The sequence below is a fragment of the Nipponia nippon genome, unplaced genomic scaffold (genome assembly GCF_047370975.1).
Source record: "Nipponia nippon isolate SJK-2023a ecotype South Korea unplaced genomic scaffold, ASM4737097v1 scaffold_2, whole genome shotgun sequence".
Taxonomy (NCBI): domain Eukaryota; kingdom Metazoa; phylum Chordata; class Aves; order Pelecaniformes; family Threskiornithidae; genus Nipponia; species Nipponia nippon.
The window spans coordinates 128066868-128089501 of record NW_028262336.1 but is presented as its reverse complement, the minus strand read 5'-3'; the positions used below and the strand labels follow the sequence as shown (position 1 = coordinate 128089501).

The 22634-nt window shown below is 43.1% G+C and overlaps 1 protein-coding gene across 1 annotated transcript in view; it reads right to left on the bottom strand.

Moving 5' to 3' along the window:
* Positions 1 to 22634, bottom strand: part of GUCY2F (guanylate cyclase 2F, retinal) — a 45034-nt gene that overhangs the window by 6700 nt on the left and 15700 nt on the right. Inside the window, exons 10-17 of the mRNA XM_009476480.2 lie at positions 21270 to 21419; positions 19146 to 19294; positions 17730 to 17893; positions 17261 to 17453; positions 16959 to 17133; positions 11890 to 11988; positions 7990 to 8084; positions 6853 to 6938 (exon numbers count right to left, since the gene is read on the bottom strand). Of these exons, the coding sequence (XP_009474755.2) occupies positions 6853 to 6938; positions 7990 to 8084; positions 11890 to 11988; positions 16959 to 17133; positions 17261 to 17453; positions 17730 to 17893; positions 19146 to 19294; positions 21270 to 21419 (1111 nt within the window). The remainder of the gene's footprint in view (positions 1 to 6852; positions 6939 to 7989; positions 8085 to 11889; positions 11989 to 16958; positions 17134 to 17260; positions 17454 to 17729; positions 17894 to 19145; positions 19295 to 21269; positions 21420 to 22634) is intronic.

Genomic DNA, 22634 nt, shown 5'->3' with positions numbered 1-22634 from the left:
TTGCCTTGAGACCTAGGTCACATGGATGCAGACATAGTCTCCTCTGCCCTCCTTTATCTTTCTCTTATCCCTGCTTCACATAAACCCATATGCTGGAGCAATGTGTAGCCTATTGCACGGTGCAGGTATCCTGGGCAGCCCATTACATCTCAGCTCTGTGGTCCTGCTCCAACCACCCCTGAAGCCCTTTCATTGACTGCTTTCCACACACCTTTGTCTTTAAACCAGTTAGGATTGTCTCTGGGGTTACTTGTTTCTGAGGTGGTTTATTTTATTTTAACCCACGTTTCATTGTATTCCAGTTTTTCTTACTTTAGAAGGCTGGTAGCTTTGTAGAGTCGGTTGGCTGGCGAGCAGAGGTGGCTAAAAGCAGCTCTGACATGGTTTCTCCTCAGTACTCTTCCCTCTTGCCCATCAGCGCTGTTCATAAAAGAGCTTTTGGGCTGCTATGTAATGAGAAAGCCTATTTAGATGGCAAGAGGGAGACCAGTGTACCCTGGTTGGATAGAGATCTCACTTGGCCAACCCATGCATTGTGTGCAACACCTTAAAAATGTTCCTAGACTCAAGCTGGCTCCTGTTTAGACAGCTCAGATCACTCATGACTGGGCTTCCCTCTGCTTCTCTTTTCAAGGGAAGTTTGGGTAGATCCAGGGAGAAACACCCTCAAATGAACTCCTGCAGCTAGGACCTACCCTAGGCAGCCTCTCCTGCTGTTGAAGTGCTGACTGCTGCTCTCTCTGTCCCTCTGCAAAAACATCCTTCAAAGGGACCTTCACCTCCCACTTCACCTCCCATTCTGTCTGGATGAGACAGGAGAAAACTACTGGGCACATTCAGGCACATCTGGGCACACCTCAGTCATGCCTGAGGTCATACCTGCAAGCTAGAATATGATCCACAAATCCAGCCAGGTCCTGAGTACAGTTTCAGAACTATCTTTCCCTAAATCCGTAGAAACATCCGTGGAAGAAAGGGTAATGCATTGAATCGCATCTTCCAGCCAAACAATGCTACTACCTGATTTTGCTTCCTTTCTGAACACTGCATTTAGGGCTTCTTGCTATCAGCAGTAATTCTCTAATCTAATATTCCAGTCAATTCTCCCAGAAACCTCAGATTGCTCAAAAAGAGCTTGCTTAAATGTATCAGCTGGAGCAACCACATTCCAAGTCAGAGAGCCTTGCTCAAAGGGAGATGTCACTGGTTTTCATTCCCTTTCTCCACTTGATCAGATTTCAGAGAAAAATTCTTCTTTCTCACCTGAATTATGCCATAGCCATGACCAGAATATTCTCTTTCTTAATTTTGCTGTTGTGTTAGGGGTTCAGAAATAATTTGAAAAGAAAGCCTTGATTGTTAAGCAAAAAGCATCTGTCCTGACATTGGGTGATCAAGCCTATGAGCCACAGGATGCTTTGATTTCCCCAAATAACTCTTGTTATATATTATATAAAGTTTATTTAGGAAATGTGATGCTGTTCTATAATTCCAGCTGCGTAAGGACAGCAAAAGTTTTTCACTGCTGTTTGCTTCACAAGCTCTTTTATTTCTGATTTAAAAGTGCATTGGGTAAAAAACTTCAAACAGGAACCTGAATCGAAATCCTTTCACTTATCCCCCTAGAGAGACACATCAGCAGCAACAGCAACATTAGAGGCTCTCTACTGATCATCTTCCATCCTGCCAGGGTACCTCAACATAAGCAAAGCAATGAGAGCTTTGTATTGGATAGAAGAAGAAGACATGTTGTCCTAATGGGTGTCTTTTTCCTGGCTCGTAAAAAGATGTTTCTCATCTGGTGTTGGGAGATGGATTCTTTGAGCATCCTTCACTGCTTCTCACCCATTTCCTATTCAAAAAAGGATCTCAGTACTTTGTCCAGGGTTGATCCTCATGTATGTGAGGATGAGAGAGCCCCAAAACCCTCTTCTGTCCCTGGCTGCATCTTCAGTTTTTCACTGATTTCTCACATCAGGTTGTACTTCATGTTGTGGATGGTGGTGGGCTATCAGCCCTTCTGGACTTAGGACCTACTGCATGATTTCATACAAGAGAAGGGGTCTGGGTTTGATGATAAAAATCCAAAACTCTGATATGTTCTTTACCTGGGCACTGGGTTCATGGTTAAAAACCCTTGAGAGGACCCACAATCTATACCTTTCTTCTCTGATTGTATTCTTTTTTTTTTTCTATTCCAGTTAACTTCCCATAGTTAATCTGAAATAGTGTTATAAAGGAGAATTTTCCAGGTAAAACTGCCTCCTGGGATAGAGGACTCCTGCTGCTTGAAAGCACTGTATTCAGTACCAGAGTAAAGGATTTCTGAAACAGGATGGTAAAATTTGGAAAGTCAGAAGACCGAGTATGTCACTCATCTCCTTGGAACTGCAAATGAACATGATCCTGGCTCTTGGTTTTCTTTTTTTCTGAATTTCTTTAGCTATTGAATTTTTCCTAGTGCTAGATATTTTTTCAGTGCTTTTCCAAATGGATCTGTGATTTAGTCCAGGTCAGGCTTGTATCTGCTAGGTTTGTATAACCTCATGTCTTTTCTGCTGTTTTGGATAATAGGAGCATTCCACCAGTGCTGACAAGGTGCGGCCTGTCCCAGAGCATCACAGGATGCAAATTTCCAAATCCCACATTTATAAACGAGCAACTTCATGCTTTTTCCATGGCTGCTCTTCAGCCCCGAAACTAGTCTCCTGGAGTACCCTCAAAGAAACCTCACAGTCTTCCTTTAAACCTATCTGACTGTGAAATCTCAAAAAAATACCTGTCCTACAGTTAGGTTGCTGCTCGACTGCTCACCATGCTTGTTTTTGCAATCTCATCATTTTATGATACCTTCTCTATGTCCACCCCAATTTGCTATTATTTCCTGTGGCAGGCTTTTGTGGCAAGCTTTTTTCTTTGCCTTCTGTGGCTATTGCACAATGGAGCCCCGACTCACAAGATCCTGAGATGCAGCAATACAAATCCTAACAAGCTGCAAGGAAGGAGAAATAATATTCATTACAAGGCAAACATCTGCCAGGGAAGGTGTAGAGATTTGCCTTGGAGCATGGAAAGGACTAAGGAGCCTATTGAACTGCCTGCCCTGTTCTGTGTGATGCAAAGTTAACCCAGAGCTCCCACGTAAAGCAGGTAAAACTGAGATTTGACCAGACCTAGAAAGAAGGAGGTTATCCTTCGAAAAGGAAAATTCTCTGAGGCAGGAGCCAGCACTGCAATCTGGACGTTAAACTTGCACTTTCCCTGTGTCCTGGGACTACTACTGAACTTCCACCCTATCCCATAAAAAGACCATGTGAAAGGGTTTCTTACTTGATTCCAGTAAGCTTCTTGCTTCTGAAAACACATATACAGACCCTGAGCACCTTGACCTAAGGTTAATTTTAAGAATAGCTTTTTAGTTAATTTGATTTTATGCATGGCTGGAAGAAAGTAGGGGTGAGAAGCAGCATATTAGGTCTTTTAATTGAACTCCTTTTCTTCTTCATTAAAATGTTTTGTATCCCGTGTGAGCCATGTCACCTGCAGCAATTGGGTTTTCAGAGTAAAGTGCATTTATCTGAATGTCCTTACACAACTGTAAAGGTATGAAAACCTGGTGCAGACAGTGGAAATCAATGAGAATGTTCCAACTAATGCTTCCAATAAGTCTGTAATTGGGATTAAACAGAGAGGTCAATGAATATCAATTAAATTAAAATTATGTAGGTGCAATAACTGTTCCTTTGTTAGTCATTTGGTGGTGGCTTGAGGTTTAATACCAGACAATCAGATGTATTCTCTCAGCAATTTCAGCAATACCATAATGGGTTGTTATCACAGTATTTTACTGGACCATTAGTATTAACCCAATCACATAATTAAATATTCTTCTATATTTTTAAGTTTGCTAAGTTTGTTTTCTAACTTGCATATAAACTCACCTTTGTAAGGTCAAGGACTGTTCTCCAGGTGTAGGGTGCCAAGACTACTGCAAGCACAGTAGGTTAATGAAGCCTGATTTGTCCCTAGACATCTATGAACAGCTCTGTGAGCTGCTTGATCATAGATTTGCTCATGACTGCCTATCAGAGCTGGGAAATTGCCCTCACATGTCAAGAAATCCTCCTGCCAAGGACTGTGCTTACAGCTTTGATTGGCTGATGGGCTTTACATCATGGGAAATAATAGAAAGTTAGGACTTTTTTTTTTTTATGTTACCTGCTGTCTTTTCCATAAACCACTGCAGTGAAGGCCTGAAATACTCCATATCTCAAGGGCTATGACTTATCATGGCAGTAAGAAGCATTAAGAGACCATGAGTGAAACTAAGCTCATCAAGATGTCCAAGTCCATATGAGTTCCAGGAGATAACTCATGGGGTCAGACACACATCCAGAGATTTTTATGAAGATGAAATAGGTTTTTTTAGGGTTACTTTGAGCCTTTTCTTCATACAGAACTTCCACCCCTAGGATCTGACCCTTAAATCCATGGCCCACAGGTTTGTGTTTCCATAGTATGGACATGAGACCAAGCACAATTTATTAACCTTCTCTTAATACATACCAGCTCTCTGCAAGACCACCACAACTGCCCATCTGTAGATGTTTAGGCCACCCAAGTCACAAAATAAAGCATGAGAGAAAAGCAAATGCTCATGGACCTCATGGAAAGGAAGACCTAAATAGAAGATGAGTTGCTTCAGGACAGGGTGAAAAGATAAGTAGAAGAGGAATCTATTCAATACCTCCTTATTCAGCTCAAAAGCCTACAGATGAGGAAATTCCTATGGAAGTATATGAGGCAGTGACTTGAAACCACCATATTGGCCAATAAGAGAGAAACAGCTTTCAGCTTCTCATAAACTGGCACAAAACTGAACCATGAAAATAAGGCTGGAAAAACAGGACATAATGTCTGATACCTATTTGATGATAGAACAGCCTATTTGCTTTGCTTGAACATCCAGTTACTTCTTTCTGCCATTTCATATTTGACTTCTACAGGGTATAGCTTTCGTTTTGACCCTTCACTAGGACAGATTCAGTTTCATATAACTTTGCTTTTTCCTCTGACTACTCTCTCATTCATTCAACTGCTGTATGACGATCTATGGGGACAGAAATACTGCAAAAGAACAGTGAAGATCACAGCCTTGGAACAAGAGCAGAAGATCACCTCCCTCTCTGCAGTGCTACTGGTGGATTCTTCTGAGGTTACACAAGGATGCTAGAGATCCCCTGATTGTGGGTACGTGGGAAATTTTTTTGCCTCCTCGTATTGTTCCCCTGGACCTGATGTATTTTTTGTCATTTACAATCCATGTTTAGAAACATCTCAGGTCTGCATAAGTCTGACTTTGGCACACATGACCAGAGGACAGGCTCTTTGAGGATTATGGAAAGAACCTCAACAGTCAACAGAGGCCTAACACATGACTTTTAGATGGTAAAACCAGGATGAGAAGAATCTGCTCTCAAGGTAGAAGTCTTGGCGCTTCTTTGGTTGCATGGTGAGCCAACCCACCTTGCTAATCTGGCAAAACTCCTCCAAGTTTCATATTTCACATGAATAATGCATCATTGGTATAAACACACATTACTCAATAGCTCATTTCCACCAAGTATTAACAATAAAATGTCTCCAAGCCTAAGAAATATTGTCTCTCAAAATTATCTTCCAGTAACCGTCTATCTTCCACCCTGATTGGCACCCAAACAATTTAAAAGTTATGGCCCAAAATACTGTAAATTCCATGCTACTCCAAGAAAGCTCTGGGAGGGCTCTGAGCACAAAGACTGCCCTGTATGCAACTGCCCTAGTAGTTAACCATTATCTGCAAAGCGAGATTAAAAAAATCTTCATTTTACTAAGAGGAAATGAGGCAAAACTTAGAACAAGATTGCTCAGGGGAAGTCAGAGTCAAAGTAAAAACAGACCCTGTTTGCTGTCAGACATCTGCCTCTGAGCTAGTCACTGTAGGACCTCTTTACAGTCAACAAAACAGGCATCTTGCAAGGGCGATTCATCTTCGAATACAGATGTCCAAGCAGGCGAGTCGAATAAGACCCCTGAGCATGTATTTCTCTTTGTTCACTATAAAGGGAATCAAGGTTGACTAGCTTTAATGTGGGTGACTACTCTGTTCTTGTCAAACAAATTCCACTGCTGGTTTTTATGTCCTGACCACAACATCCTTTCCAGGCATACAGCATGTGACAGCTGAACAGGGAGTACTCCGTTTGCAAAGTCAGGCGTTGCAAAGCTGCAAAATGGCTTAATGAATTTCAAGTGCTCAATCTTTGCTCACTGTCACTTGTGTGGAGGCAACATCATTAAGTCTTTAATTACCTAACAGTGCCATATTTTTACAACACAAAATCTCCTTATTGTTCTGTTCAAATGAACAGCATTACAGGGAAGGAACATGTTTGTATGGTGAATGAGGCTGATGTTTTCTTCAGGAATTTGATGGAAGGAGAGAAAAATCTGAGTGTCACTCATGCACTTATGACACCAGAGACCTGAAAGTGTCCCTGCCTGTGCGTCTCCCATACGCACACAGAGTAGGAAGGAGATTCCGGAAGGAACTTCCTGGTGCTCAATCTCCAAGGGACTATCGTGGGGAAGCAGCAAGTTTCCATGCCACTTCTTAGGAACTGTGACTAAGGAGAGGAGCTGAAGAAACCGCATCACTTCTGACTCCCAGTACTATGCCTGAAAACGTAAGTCACCTATATAAAATGATGTAGACTTTGCAAACAGATAACACGGAAAGACAGCAATTCAGCCTATGAACTCCAACAAGGACCTTTTAATGAATGTATTGAATGGTGATGAAGTCACACTTACCCTGGCTTTATTTCAGGAGGTTTAGGTAAGGGCTTCAGAAAGCCTTTTTTCCCAACTAGCCAATATGTGTCTTCCACTCCTTTACCCTAAAATAAAAACAAAAATCCAGATAAAGAGCAGCTTTCTGACCACCCTCTGCTCAATACGTAACTTCCTCACTGGGTTTCTGAGGGCTTCATATACATCCAGAGACAGAGCATGGCTGGAAATCTTGGGCTCTCCTTCACAACGGTTCAGGGATGATTTGAATTTCATGATCCTAAAAGAGGAGACCTTGTTCAAACCATCTACAAATGACCCTCATTGATCTGGGTCATTGAAACTACACAGCTTCACAGAAAGAGGAAACTACAGGATCTCTACTCATCTTATTTGGCAGCACTAGCATCCTTAATTGAAATATTTTACAACTGTTGCTGGGGTGGTATCAGAATAATAACTTCTCCCACCACTGATGATTTAGCTTTTAAGGTGAGATGCATCTGACGAACTGTAGACATCTATATCAGAGTCAATCACCCCTGACTGGAGAAGTGAAGGAAAACAGACACTTCTAGGGTGACATTCATCTTCACATAAACTGGACCCTGCAAGTAAATCAGGTTAATAATTTCCTAAAGTGCCAGTTTATCTCTACTAACTATGTAAAGGTTTCTTTTCATTGACTAAACCTGGAATAATTACCTCAGATCTCCACTTGCAGACACATGAACTTGGGTGATATGATTCCACTTGTCGGGAAAGATTGTCGAGGGACCTGAGGCCATATTCAGACCTCTTACTGTAGGTGTTTAAGGCAAGCAAAGCTCCTACTTCTGTCTGTTGACTATGTGAGGGGAGAAGTGATGTTTTGAATTATTTAGTGTTGTCTTGTTTGGACACTGTGAAAAGTAGCAGCTTCTGTCAAGAGTGGACTAAATAGATTCCTAAATAAATAGTTAGATCCAGTACATGCAGCTGATTGCTTGCTCCCATGGTCCTTCAATAATTACTTCATGTACTGAAACAACTGATGGGGATTTGGGAAGGATCCAACAGAAGAGTGGTGGATGAAGGCCAAACAAGAGCTTAATATGAAAATTCCTCAAGCAAGAAGATTCCCCTGTGAAGTATTTCACACAGCCCTGGCCTTCTTACCTTCAGTTCTGTTTTTCCCCTAGGTACGATTTCATAGCCTTCATTTAGACTCCGAAGCGTATTCACTGTACTTTGGCTGACATGAATTCTGTAAGCTGGGAATGGAAAGCAAAACAGATGGATCACTATACAGCACACATGCTGTGAATTCCCCACTGCTTCACACTGGCAAGGAAAAATGCTCTAAAGCATGCAGGCGTGTAGCTGGTGTAGCTGTGTGGTGTTCTTCTACAAAGAGTTTGATGCTGATGGATGGATCCTTCCAGGCAGGGCTGTAACGACCACAGGGCGAGAGGAGATCTACACTGGGCACTTCTTGGAGAAGGGTACCAAACACGCTAAGTGTAGAAGTCCAGCTCTTAATAAAGGTGGTAAGTGGTTTTTCAGCAACATTGTCAGCTGGAATCAGAAATGCCATTTTTATCTATTGCCACAGCGTAACTAGGCAGCAAGAAAGAAAAGAAACAACTGTCCTGCTCCAGACACCCGAAGTCTTTTGTAAAGTTGGGATGAAGAGCAGAGAGATGGAGTTTGCAAGGGGACATAAAGAAAACATGGCTGTGCATCTAGATCCATCTGGGTTTTTCAGTAACTGATTCCATCCAGAACTGTCATTAACTGTCTATGAACAAAAAGGGCAAAGTTGGAGAACTTTATAATTCCCATCTTCCCCAGTTTGTTTTACAGCCATTGCTGGAACTCACTGAAATTTGTTGTTGTTCTGCTGGTGTGAACAAGCCAGGGAATGTTTATAAAGCATTTCCTCCCAAAATAATTTTCTTTTTGTTGTTGCTTTTGTTGAGCTTTTATTTCAAATGTGTCAATCACATTCCCTTCCCCCTTGAAGGATGGGAGATGAACCAATTAAATTTTTTTTGCAGAATAATCAGAAAGAATAACATCAGTTCAAACATGCAGAGGAAGACCACACAGCTTTGAGCTACATTTCCTGAGGCACTAACCTACAATCATCCTATTACTGTGTATCTATATACATTTCTATTAATGTATAATGATGCTTTTGTATCTGCAGTGCTCCTGCTGCCTCCAGTCTCAGTGGGACTTTGCACTTCCAAGGGTCTAAAGCAAATATCTGTCTTGCCATTAGAAGTCTGCTATCAAAGTATTTCCTCCTTTCCACTGCTTTCCAAATGTAATACATGCCTCAAAATAAGCCAGCCAAAATCACAAGAAAGGCAATTTTCCTTAATTAATGATTAGCCTAATTGTTAGTCTTAATTAGTCTAATCAAAATCACTGGAGCTAGAAATGTGAGGACTGTATGAAAGAGTGAAAAAGTTCCAATGTGGCATATATACGGCAACATATTTCTAGCCTGGCAAGACCTCAAGATTTTAATATTAAATATCACAGGCTTCGTGTAGCTTGTAAACTAGCCATAATAGTTAATTTCTTAGAGCCATTGAAAATATCAAAAGGGAGATCGCGGATCAAGGATTAAAACGTATGAGATGCTGCCTTTGGAAACCAACTTGTACTGTCAGCCTGAACATCAAAAGCAAATTCAAAACACATCCAGAGATCTGACACTGCCATCCCTAGCTGTCCACTGTGTCATCCACGGTTCAACCACTATGGTTTGCCTATCAACGTCTTAGCCAAGGACAGCAACAAACAGCAGATCTGTATACACATATGACTGAAAAGCAGGTAAATGTTTCTCCCCACCAGCTCTTTTTACGTGTCTAGAAGTCTCCAGCCCTGGGACAATAAGAACCAGCTGAGAGATGGTACTGTCTTATCTGCTGCAGCTATTGGCTCTGTGCATGTAGACTGTGCTTTTATAACTGGAAACCTCAGGAAAACAAAGGCAAGACCTTGAGGGAAAAATAGCATGAACATCAACCCATCAAGACATCAAGAAAACCCAAAGAGTAAGGGAAGCTTAAGGATTTTGTTAGGACCTGCCAACACTTGTTCATGGAGTTGTTATTGCTGCTAAATGAAGCCATCACAAGTGGTGCCCTTCATGTTGCAGGGCTTCGTTGCATATGGTCTGCTTTTCTCTCTCTCCAGCATGATGGAAGCAGTGCCCACATGTGCTTCAACCCTTGCCTTGTACTGGCCATGACAGGTAGAGTGCATTATTTTACTGTGCAAGAACAGTTCTGAATTAAGGGTTCTCAGCACTGAATGAAAGCAAGATCATAGAATCATAGAATCATCAAGGTTGGAAAAGACCCTTAAGATCATTGAGTCCAACCGTTAACCTAACACTGCCAAGTCCATCACTATACCATGTCCTTGAGCACCACATCTATCCGTCCTTTAAATACCTCCAGGGATGGAGACTCAACCACTTCCCTGGGCAGCCTGTTCCAATGCCTGACTACCCTTTCATTGAAGAAGTTTTTCCTAATATCCAACCTAAACTTCCCCTGGCGCAGCTTGAGGCCGTTTCCTCTCATCCTGTCACTTGTTACTTGGGAGAAGAGACCGACCCCCACCTCGCTACAACCTCCTTTCAGGTAGTTGCAGAGAGCAATAAGGTCACCCCTCAGCCTCCTCTTCTCCAGACTAAACAACCCCAGCTCCCTCAGCCGCTCCTTGTAAGACTTGTGCTCTAGACCCTTCACCAACTTCGTTGCCCTGCTCTGGCCATGCTCCAGCCCCTCCATGGCCTTCTTGGAGTGAAGGGTCCAAAACTGAACACAGTACTCGAGGTGCGGCCTCACCAGTGCCCAGCACAGGGGCACTATCACCTCCCTGGTCCTGCTGGCCACATTATTCTTGATACAGGCCAGGGTGCCATTGGCCCTCTTGGCCACTTGAGCACACTGCTGGCTCATGTTCAGATGGCTGTCAACCAAACTCCCCAGGTCCTTTTCAGCCAGGCAGCTCTCCAGCCACTCCTCCCCCAGCCTGTAGCGTTGCATGGGGTTGTTGTGACCCAAGTGCAGGACCCGGCACTTAGCCTTGTTGAATCTCATGCAGTTGGCCGCGGCCCATCGATCCAGCCTGTCCAGGTCCCTCTGCAGGGCCTTCCTACCCTCCAGCAGATCGACACTTCCACTCAACTTGGTGTCATCTGCAAACTGACTGAGGGTGCACTCAATCCCCTCATCCAGATCATCAATAAAGACATTGAACAGGACCAGCCCCAACACTGAGCCCTGGGGAACACCACTTGTGACCGGCCACCAACTGGATTTGACTCCATTCACCACCACTCTCTGGGCTCGGCCGTCCAGCCAGTTTTTAACCCAGAGCAGAGTGCTCTTATCCAAGCCATCAGCAGCCAACTTCTCCAGCAGCATGCTGTGGGAGACTGTGTCAAAGGCCTTACTAAAGTCCAAGTAGACAACATCCACAGCCTTCCCCTCATCCACTAAGCGGGTCACCTTGTCATAGAAGGAGGCCAGGTTAGTGAAACAGGATCTCCCCTTCATAAACCCATGCTGGCTGGGCCTGATCCCTCGGTTGTCCCGCACTTGCTGCATAATGGCACTCAAAGAAGATTTGTTCCATGACCTTCCCTGGCACCGAGGTCATGCTGACAGGCCTGTAGTTCCCGGGATCCTCCTTCGGACCCTTCTTGTAGAGGGACGTCACGTTTGCTAGTTTCCTGTCATCCGGGACCTCCCCAGTTGACCAGAGATCCAACACATGTAGGAGAAATCTAGGGCAATATTGATTTTGATTTTGGTTGATGGGATCCAAATCAGAGGATTGTAGCTGGAAAGCAGGATCTTAAAGGCTGACCTACAGTGGGAAATCTGGTGCCCTTCCCTTCAGGCTGCTTTGAATTTTGTTGCTTGACTTGCCCCTTCCTTCAGAGCTGATTCAGTTGCAATGCTTATAACTGAAGATGCACATTTCTTCATCTCTCTTGAGAAGTTTGTTCAACCACCCACCCCAGGGACTGTCCCAAATACTCACGCAGGCCTGTGGACTCCATTCGGGATGCCGTGTTCACCGTGTCTCCAAAGAGGCAGTACCGTGGCATGGTAAGCCCCACCACGCCTGCCACGCAAGGCCCTGAAAGACATGTCATCTGTATAACCCAGACAGTACTGCACAAATCAAGGGACTCACCGACAAACAAATCTCATCCTCTCCTCTGGTATTCAAAAACCATTTGGGAATACAGGAGAAGCATTTTTTAAAGATCTCATTGGCCTTGGTGCTTGCTACAAGTGATCAAAAATTAAGCATTGCTCTGGATTGCACATTGGTGTTTTATGCCTGAGAAAGGTCTTGTGTGGTAGGATCTCAGTTCACCATCATCTGGGATAAATTTGTTCAGAGTTCATGGAAGTTCAAGGACTATCGCAGTCTCATTTTAAAAAGACCTCCTTTTCCATCCGAGAAAACTAAAGTTCAGATTCTGTGACATGCCCTGTGTCCCAGTGAAACAGGATTGAAAATCAGCCTTGGAAGTCCAGAGGTGCTGGCAGCATGCTGGACCACCCTGTGTCCCCTCCTTGGAAACGAAGACATCATTAGCTCGCCTGTCTAGCCAAAAACTGTTTATTTTTCTTCTTTCTCATTCTTTAGACGAGATCCTCTCCTTTCCAAAGTAGCTCCCAAAGAACTGGTGCCAAGTTCTCAGGGAGAGGTATGTGTGCAGGATTCACACAAACATGCACAGACACGGAGATAAAATGTGTGATAGCCAAACAGCACAGACAATTGTCATCTGGGGCACTTGGCTTAGCTAATGTTTGGACTATGCTCTGAAGGATCAGATGCTAAATTTCATCACCCACAATTTAAAATATCAGGCTTGCATAATAAATAAATAAAAAAAAAGAAAATTAAAAAAAAAAAAAAGAGAATATTCTCAGCAATGTAAGGAGGTGTGGTGCTTCCTGCAGAGCAAAGACAGGCCTCTTTGTATTTTCCATCAGATGCATTTATGTCATATGTCTTTTCAGGCTCTGCCTGCCTTTTGAATTTCATGATCCTTCCTGGTTAAGATTTGGCAAAACTGACATCTAGGAAATCTTTTCCCATGCAAGGCTACAAGAGATGTGAATGTAGTACATCGTCAAAAGTATCTGAAATGATGTTATAGATAAGGTTTTTCATAATATAAAGAGCTGTGGGTTAAAATGTTGTAATAATAATAATAATAATAATAGCCAAATTTAGAAGCGATCAGTTACTTGTTATAGGACAATGTAATTTTACTGTAATTTTAGCCTTCTTAGTTACAAAAAAATGAGTCTTCATATAGTTTTCAGATACATCTTAAGGACAATGAAACTCCATAGCTGAAAGCTATGGGGAACTTTGCAAGAACCCCTCTTGCTGTGACCTCTGAAAAGTTGTTGCTGCAGAGTCAAAATAACAGGATTTTTATGTAATTTACAGAGGATGCAAACTGAGAGGTAAGACAGAATTTAACTCCTGCCTGTTGAAGCATCACTTGCTTAAATATTAAAGATTAAAAAAAAAAAATAGGGGAAGAATGGTTCATACCAAAAATGTTACAAGGACTTAAACAGTGTGTCTGGATCAAACATAGCATGCAGGGACTGCTGGAGATCAGAAGAACCTGGTTTAATGTTTTTTTTTTTACTGCCAATATGCTGTGCAACCTTGGATAAGACACTGCTCCTCAGAATTGCTTCTAATTTAATTCCCATCCTTATCAGTACTCACTAATTTGGTTCAAGCTCTTCAGAAGAAGAGATATATCCACTAAAGGAAGTTTTTTCAGGGTCTAGTCTATGGACACTTCTATAGAACAGCTGCAAAGGCACTGGATATTACTGGGTCAAGGACCTAACGCTTACCTAAGTGGTCCTTAATGTGTGCACACTAATGTGACATGGGCATAAAAAAGGGCCTTGTTGAGACTTTTTAATTCATGCTTCAATAAGAGCTTTCCCTGAGAAAACACTAACTCATATAGCATCACCTCTCTTCATCTTGTGGTGATGATATGACAGCAGCACTCAGAAATCTCAGTAAGGATCAAAGATCCTTCTGTAATAGGTCTTGCAAGGACACAAAAAAGTGGTTCTTGTCAAAAAACAGCCCTCACTGAGTAGGATTTGGTTTCATTTTAAGAAGCACATATATAGGCAGCTGAGCCTACACTGTAGTCGGTGGAGGCCAAGTCAATGCAGCCAACTGAGCCATGAGAGCCTTTCCACTCCTGCACCTGAACATCTCTCCAGGGTCCACTTACGTGTCCACCAGATCTCCACCGACCACAAAATGAGTGCAGGCTCCCTAACACTCCTGGAAACACCTGGGTGCCTAAATTCAGGTTTCTTACTCAGTCAATGCAATCATCCAATCATTTCTGCAAAGCTCACAACCTAGGACAGGCGAGATTTTTAGGGCGAGGTTCTATCTTTCTGGAGTACTGCTTTTAAGCCTGTCCTCCTGTTACAGAAAGTTATTAGTTCAAAACCAACCCTACAGTGTAAGCATGCCCAAAGGACTTCTCCACGCTGAAAGCATCCAAGAGTTAATTCACTCACTGGCTTTGCCAGTGTGTGTTCCCCCTTGTCTACACAGCTTCAGCAAAGGGTTAACAAAAAAATTCCAGCGATAAATCTTCCACAGTAACAAGTTTCAGAGGAAACCAGATACTCTGTGATGAGAAAGTTATGGCCTAGTTGTTTAATTATACAGGTTCACTGATTTGTTTTGAAATGGCTCTTTGCCAGGGCTTGCAGGGTCAGTTAATGAGCTGTGCTGGCTAAGGCTCTGCAACAGGCATTAGTGGTGCCGCAGAGGTTAATAAACTGGATCGAAGTGCAGGGCTGCCTGCCAGAGAGCCTGACGGATAAACAGATCCTCTTCAGCCTCCGTGGAAAAGCTTGTCTTCTCACCACCGCTCTCCCTGACTGTCCAGCTCCATCCCAGACACGGACAGCGTGGAAACAGCTGAGTCAACTGACTTTTTCTGGACATGCCGTCAAGTCAAGAGAGGAGAGCCAAGACTTCAGGGTGAATTTAAAGCAGGGGAGAAACTTCAAACCAAACACTGGTCGTCTTCTCCTCTTTGCCTTACCCATGCATTGCCACAAGCGGATCATGGGCACGGGCCAGCAGAAGTTCCCAGAGGTGCAGCTCTCTGTGGGGGTTGGAGGGACAGGGGCAGCCCATGCCCAAATGGCATTTACTGCTTTTTCAGAGAGGGGATCACGAGCTCTTCTTGGCACCAGTTTCCAGAGAGCAGCTGGCCAGCAAAACTGGTGGTCACACCCATTCTCCATCCTTTCCAGGACAGTGAAAGTGTTAGCCAAGCCCTCCTCTCCCCCCAGCACTTCTTCAATGCTTTCATGATGCTGGTGATTCCCTCTTCATGCTTCTTTCCTCAGGAGAAACAGGTTCTAGGGTTAATCAAACTGTTCTGTCAGCTCGGTGGCTCGGAGAGCTGGTTTGCTTTGGAGTATGCATTTCTCACTGCTCCCATGACAGTATGACATTGCCAGATCTGTGCAAAACATGATCTGGCTTCTGCTTCTTTAGAAAGAAAACACCAATTCCTCCCCCTCTTCCTCTCACACCCTGCACAATAACTCATAGCAACACCGCTTTCCAGATACCCAGAGTTCATGAAAACAAGAAAAAATGTAACTACCCCCCATACACATCACCTAGGGATAGATTTTTGGCTCGGTGCATGGAAGACACGTTGCAGAACTGCTGTCAACAGGGAACAGCAGATGTTGCACACTGAATTTCTCTCTTTCCATGTTGAAAATGTGCTGCTGGTGCTCCAGAGGCTCCTGCTCTGGGCAAGACAAGCTGGGGCCATAGTCTCACCTAATTTCTGCCAGAGTATAAAACCCACGTTACTCTTGCAATTATTCCTTAACACTTTAGACTTCTATGAAGGCCCAGCTAAGACCCCCGAACTGCGAAGAAAACAGTAGGGAGATGAGTTTTCAGAGATAACCCCAAAAGAAGAACTTATATGGTCTAGGAGGTATGAAATATTGATTTTAGCTCTGCTCAAGTCACAGCTCTGTTCTTGGGATATTCTAGGTGAGATACTTCCTTTGCTCTGCTCTTGTTTCCCAATGTGTACAACAGGGACTGGGATATTGACTTCTGTAGAACACTTGCATGCCAAAGCTGAAAAAATGTGGGCATTATCAGATAGGCAGAAGGATAAAAACCCCTGTAATACTGGGTCAGACTCATGGACAATCGTGTTCATTGTTTGGCTTCCCGCACTGGGCAGTACCTGCTACTTTAGAGGAAAACACCAGAAGTCTGGTGACAAACAGCTGGGAAAAATTTATTAATGGATGACTACGGTATAAAATTATGAAGGTTCATATCTCTTCTAAAAATATTGATTCTATGATAACAGCAGATGTCTTTTCCTCCATTTAAAATCCCAGTTATACTTTTGCTTATATGACTGCAGTCCTACTGGTTTGGTTTGTTTTGGAGTTTAATTAAATTTTGTATAAAAAAAAAGAACTTCCTCTTTTCTTTTTAAACAAGCCACTTTTCTGTTAATTGAATAGATTATGACTGCTACATTAAAGATAATTTACTTTCTTTATAACATAACTTTTTCTTAATAGCTCTATCGCATATTCTTCGAGTTATGTCCTATCTGTAATAAATCCCCCAGCCTTTTCATTCTTTCGCTCTATATGCCTGTTTTTCTGTGCTTTTTCATGTCAGAACAGAGTTACAAAGGCATCGCTGGATGTCTCCATATCACACCGGCAAAGATCCTATGGCACATCAAAGACCCACCCTTACAACGAAACCCTGGTGACTAATACATCTGATGTAGTTCCTGACTGCGACAGAATACAGAATTTCTTCTCCAAATGATACTGAACCATTTTCCTCCTTGGGGTTTGTCTTTCCATTTTAATGCCCTTGTTGCTATGGAAGATTTTAAAACATCTTCTAAGGGTGCTTGTTTTGGGGCAGGCAGGGAGAAAGCATTCAAAGCTGGAAACACAATTGCAAAGGAGTTCTTAGATGTTCAGGCGCAGGCGAGTGCTGCTGCCTACCTGTGTGCAGCCCGATTCGTATCCTGAGGGGGATGTCTGGCATGTGTCTCATTTTGAATGTTCCCACTGAGCTGAGGATGTCCAGGGACATGTTGGCTATCTCAGCCGCGTGCTTGTTTCCATTCCGTTTTGGGAGCCCTGAGGCAACCATGTAGGCATCACCAATTGTCTCCACCTAGCAAATGCCATTACATTAAAAACTAAATAAATAAATTGAAAAAGATGGAAAAGAGACATAGAATAAAACTACAAGAGTGTTTGACCCACGGACAGTTTGATCCTCATGCCCAGGTACTTCTCACCTTGTAAACATCATGGTTTCCAAGAACAGCATCAAACAGTGTGTAAAGGTCATTCAGAAGGTCAACTACTTCAATGGGTTCACTGAGGGCTGAAATGGTTGTGAAGCCCACGATGTCACTGAAGTAGATGGTCACCTGGTCAAAATACTCTGGCTCCACAGTGCCACCAGTCTTGAGGGCTTCTGCCACTGATCTGAAATAACAACGCAAGCAAAGATGACAGGGCACAAACCCTTTTGTAGTACATGCCCGAGAGCTCAGACACTCTTGTCCTACTGTGCTCAAAAGACCTTCCACTAAAGAGAAGGTTCTGTGTGGCTGTAACAAGCATTGATTAAAGTTTCTTACTTTGACTGGAGGGTGCTTGCCAAAATTGGAGGTCAGCTCTGCAATCTTGCTCACTGCTGGGGAACACTTTTGTCCAGTCTAGCTATGGAGTTTTTTTACCATCTCAAGTACCAGTACTTACGGGGGGAGCATTTGTGACAGCAGTTTTTCTGTCTTCTGTTTTTCAATCTCTAGCTCTTCGGTCCGCTCCCTGATTAAATCTTCCAGGTTGCTCGAATACTGCTCAAGCATCCTGAGCATTGAGTCAATGATATTGGTCTTTTTCTCTTTGTTGATGGTTTTGAACTGGAAAATCAAACTGGAGAGTTATTTCTCCATCTCATTACACCATTGTAGCACTCTAAGTTTGGAAAGGAACAAAAACCAAACACTTATTTTAAAGGGCCAGTGCTAAAGACTGGCTTTGTCAGTGGCAAGAGTTCAACAATAAAGGAAAAAGGCAAACTAGAGGGTGAACTTGCATCAATAACTATGGAAGGTGTCCAGGAGCATGTTGCTCCTCTATGGACTTTCAGTGAGGGTTAAGTGAAACACCACCTTCCATGAGATGACAACATGTATGTGAGTTGTTACAGAGTCTTGTCATGCTGCAAATTTGCACCCTCATTTATCCCATGACTAACCTTTGGGGTAACTTGCAGCCCTTTGCATTCAGAGGTGCAAATTTCAGGGCATTAGCAACACTTACAGCGTGCTTATGTATTACTGGTCTTAAAGCCACCTTTGCACACTGGCATGTATGTGTACTGCCATCTCCCATCCCCAGCTCCTCATTGAACTGTGCTTTCTCCTCTTGACCTGAAGCTGAGCCTCTGGACCATTTGGATAAACTGTGGCTTCAGAAGCTGCCTTAGACTCAACCGTGGAGTCACGGCGGTGTAAAATTATTCACGGTTTCATAGAACCGAAAGGTAAAAATTATGGATATTGGTTTACCTAGTTTGACCTTATAAGAATATAGGAACAGTACTGCTGGATCAGACAAGGGGTTTATTATGCCAGTACCTGTCCATGAGACTGGCCAGTAACAACTGTCTGGGAAAGCTGTTCAAACAGGGCTCAAGTACAGTCATATTTCCCTGGGATACACTCCCAGGCTCCACCAATCCCATGGTTCAGAGACCTATGCCAAACGTTCTATCTTTGTGTTTAACAGCCTTTGGTGAATTTTCCTTTTAAATTAATCACCTTTTAAATACTTTAGAAGATAAAAAAAACATATTGATCTGAAGGTGTCATCATAATTTCCAGATCTTTGATCTCCATGAGACAACCCATGCAGGTACACTGCAAATGTGAAGACACCAAGCCCATGTCCAGCCTGCTTCACATCCCACATGGTGATGCCATGGCAGCCCAAGTTCAGGACAAGGTGTAAGCCAAACACCACAAACCATAAAATAACCCAATAACAAAAGCAAGACGAGAGATCTGGGCCTTCTTCAATCATTATTTAAGGGCTCATTTAGAGAAAAAAACCGCACACTTTCCTGCCAAGTACAAACAAAGGATTGCACCTGCTGCTCTATTCACCGACCTTATGAAATACCTCTTCAAAGGTTGGACGTCGTTCGGGGGCTTCACCCCAGCATTGCTTCATTACCTGGATGCACTCCAGGGGAGCCAACTCAGGGGCTATGTTTGGGCGGCACAGGGGAGGGGGCTTCTTCACTTTCTTTATAATTTCTGTGACAAAGAGAAGAATGGGAAGCATGTTGTGAGATGGAGGGTCTTGGTGGTGGCAAAGGACAGGGACCTTTTCACCTGTCCCTTGCTCGCTCCTTTGGCCATCACCGTTATTCCTCACCACCCAACAGCTGTGTCAAATGAAGCTGGGGGTTTCTGCTTTCCTCTGCCAGGGATCTCTTAGAGAATTTAAAAGATAAGAGATTCATCTGCCTTCTTGTCCCTGGAGAACCAGGTTACGAGCAATAAAGTGGCTGGATGGGGAAAGGTTGTGTGACAGATGGATGTGTGAGCCTGCAGGCTTGTATTTAATGAAATTGCCTCTGAGTCTCTCCATTAGGATCTGCAGTCCTCTAAGGGAGCAGAGGCTTATGGCCAAGCCCAGACAGGAAGGATACCAGCCTCTGATGCTTCATTGTTAACTGGGAACCAGTACGTAGGAGGTTGATGGGAATGGAGACAATGGAAAGTATTTTAAGGGGGAGAGTTTGGGTTCAAAACAACGTCTGGGAAGTGACTCTCTATCCAGAGGTGAAATAAGACTAATAAGGAACTGGGCTTGGGCTTTCAGACCCTGAGAAGTGAGTCCTTGAATCTGTGATTTTTAGATAAAACAGCACTACAGCAAAGGAGCTGAACTGTAGGTTTCATTGACAGCTGAAGCACGGACGGGGGAGTATGATGTCTGAACCCAACCCTGACTTCAATTTAGGTATTTCTTAGTAAGAATATCCTGGAGGAAATGTGGTTTTTGTAAGGTAGAACTATATCTTCCTGCTTAAAAATCCCCAAAGTGATTGTATTTCAAGGTTTCATTTTATGTAGTGCAGAGCACTCAAATGGAGTGAAAACCACTCTCTTTCTGGCAGGAGCCCTGCATTTCCACAGCTGTTACAGTGAGTACCCAAAGCTTTTCAGTGTTGACAGTTTACTTTAAAGCTCTTTGGCTTATCCCACCAGTCTCCAACAAATGAACTAAACAAAGCACCTGGCCCAAATATTTCCAGGGGCGGCCAAGGGAAAATGCCTTCCCCAGACGGTTTTAAAGTTCACGCCATGAGTGGAAGCTCCTTGAGAATTAGGATGCAATGAGTAGAATTCCGTCATTTTATCAGGTCAGGAAACTGGAGTGCACTATGTGCAACATTTGCTGGAGGTCTCCCATGGGGACTAGGTGGGGGGACACCTGCTAATTACATCATAGGCTACATCATAGGTCCAGCTCTGAATTACAGAGCAGGTTACATCATAATCATCATTTTCATTGCATTGTTCCAGCAGCTTGGGGCGCAGCAAGGTCAGGGCCCCATTTCTCCAGGCACTCAACAGGCAGATACTGAAAGGCCATACCCCACTTGGTGACTGTCCAGCTTAAAACCTGTTGAGAATGGGCTTTCACTGAAATCACCTCTTTTTTGTTCTCACCCTCTCCCTGTTCAAGTGCTTGTGACCTGACCCTGACTGCAGTGTGTTTGCTCTACCTATGCATGGACAACACAGGTTGAACTAATCAGAGCTGCACCATGAGCAGTTCCTAGCAAGGGGTCCAGTTCAAAAACCTCAGCTCCCATGACATACAAAAAAGGGCCAATGAGTGGGAAGCAAAGGATTTTCCCAGCTATGGGAAATTCTGCCATCAGATTTTACCCCATGCCATGATGAAAAGTCAAAGTTTTGACAGGGAAATGGAGGTGCTGCAGGGGTCTGACTGTTGGTCAGCTCTGAAGCATCTTGGGGGTACCCAGAGCCCCAACCCCATTGATAGCAGTGATGAGTCACGTATCGCAGCTGAGATCAGAACTACACCTTTTGATGTTTATTACTGATGTTTTGTTCAAAACAGCCTTCTGTCACTGAGAAAGGTCATGAGATTAAGACATTATTTCCATACTAATATTTTACCTAAGGGGCTTGGCCAGACATTTTTTCAGCACTCTGTGTAAAGCCTTAAAATTGTACTGAAATAGTTGCCTACCTTCAGCTGAGAGTTCTGACATGCAGTATGGTGGACCCCGAACAACAACTTCTTGTAGGATGATTGCAAAGCTGTAAATGTCCCCTTTGAACGTGCCTTTTCTGCGCATGTCCGGATCCCTCAGTAACTCAGGAGCTGTCCAGAGCAATTCTAAAAAAATCAAGAGCATTGCGTTTCTTACACTTGAAAAACTTGACTATTGCAAATTAAGTGCTTAAATGAACATTTCTTTTCAGTCATTTGAGGAAAGGTTGGAACATACTTCATTATGTACTGGATCAAGTCTTTTATTTCATGTGATGTGTTAGAAATATTAAACTTCCATCCTGACAAAAAATTTGAATTTGCCAAATTTCACTCTACCTTTTAAAAAAATTTTGCAATACTAACAATTTACATGCTAAAACACCAGCCTTGAACATCTACAGAAGAAGTCTTCTCACCATTGCCAAAAGCATTAACACCTTTTCTTGTTTGAAAATATCACTCAGACAAAATGTTGGCGCTGAAGCCCAGATTTCTTGTTACTGTTGTTGCTCTTTTACAAAGCAACAGTTAATAAAATATAATCTGTAGTTCTTCTTAGATGAAAATAGTTTCTGTAAAAGCGGTTTGTGGCAGTTTAAGGTATGATCAGTCTTTATAATCTAATTATTAGTTCAAGTGATGAAAGGCACAGTCGTAAAACATACCCAGCCTCATCAAGAAATGAATCTTCTTCAAACCGGGATATTGTTACCCTGGTAACTGGGCATTCTGACTAATGGGAATAAAGAACATTTCAGCTACTGTAATATATACAACTTTTGTAAGGGAGGAGAAGAAGGTCTTCTGGCAACTGCCCTATCTGAGACACTGGAAATGTGTAGGAACCAAATCCCATGATAGAGGGTTCAAAACACTACATACTACTTGAAACCAGGTTTCAAGAATAAACTGAGATACCAGAGGAACCCCAAGGCAATAGCCAGGTGAAAGAAATCCTGTCAAAGTCTCCAAACCTGGTTCCATGAGATGCTGTCCCTAAGTGGTGGGAATGTCATGTGACAGCCTTTGGTGATTGGCGTGTAGAAGATATTTTTCAGAGAGACCTGTATCATCTTGTGTTTCAGATGGCTTAGTTTTACAAAACAAACTCTTTGCATTTGGCTTAACGTAAAACTTCAAATATAGGGTTGAGGCTAAGGATGTGAAGCCAATTCCACCAGTCACAGAAATTCGGGATTGATCAGATTTCAGGGACGCTTAAATCCTTCTCCAACTATGACAGGCTTAAGTTCTGTCACTGCTCACAATAAAATCTTTTTTCCTTACCATGACACTCTGCTATTCACTTCACTTTCAGGAAGCCTTGGAAAACTTTGC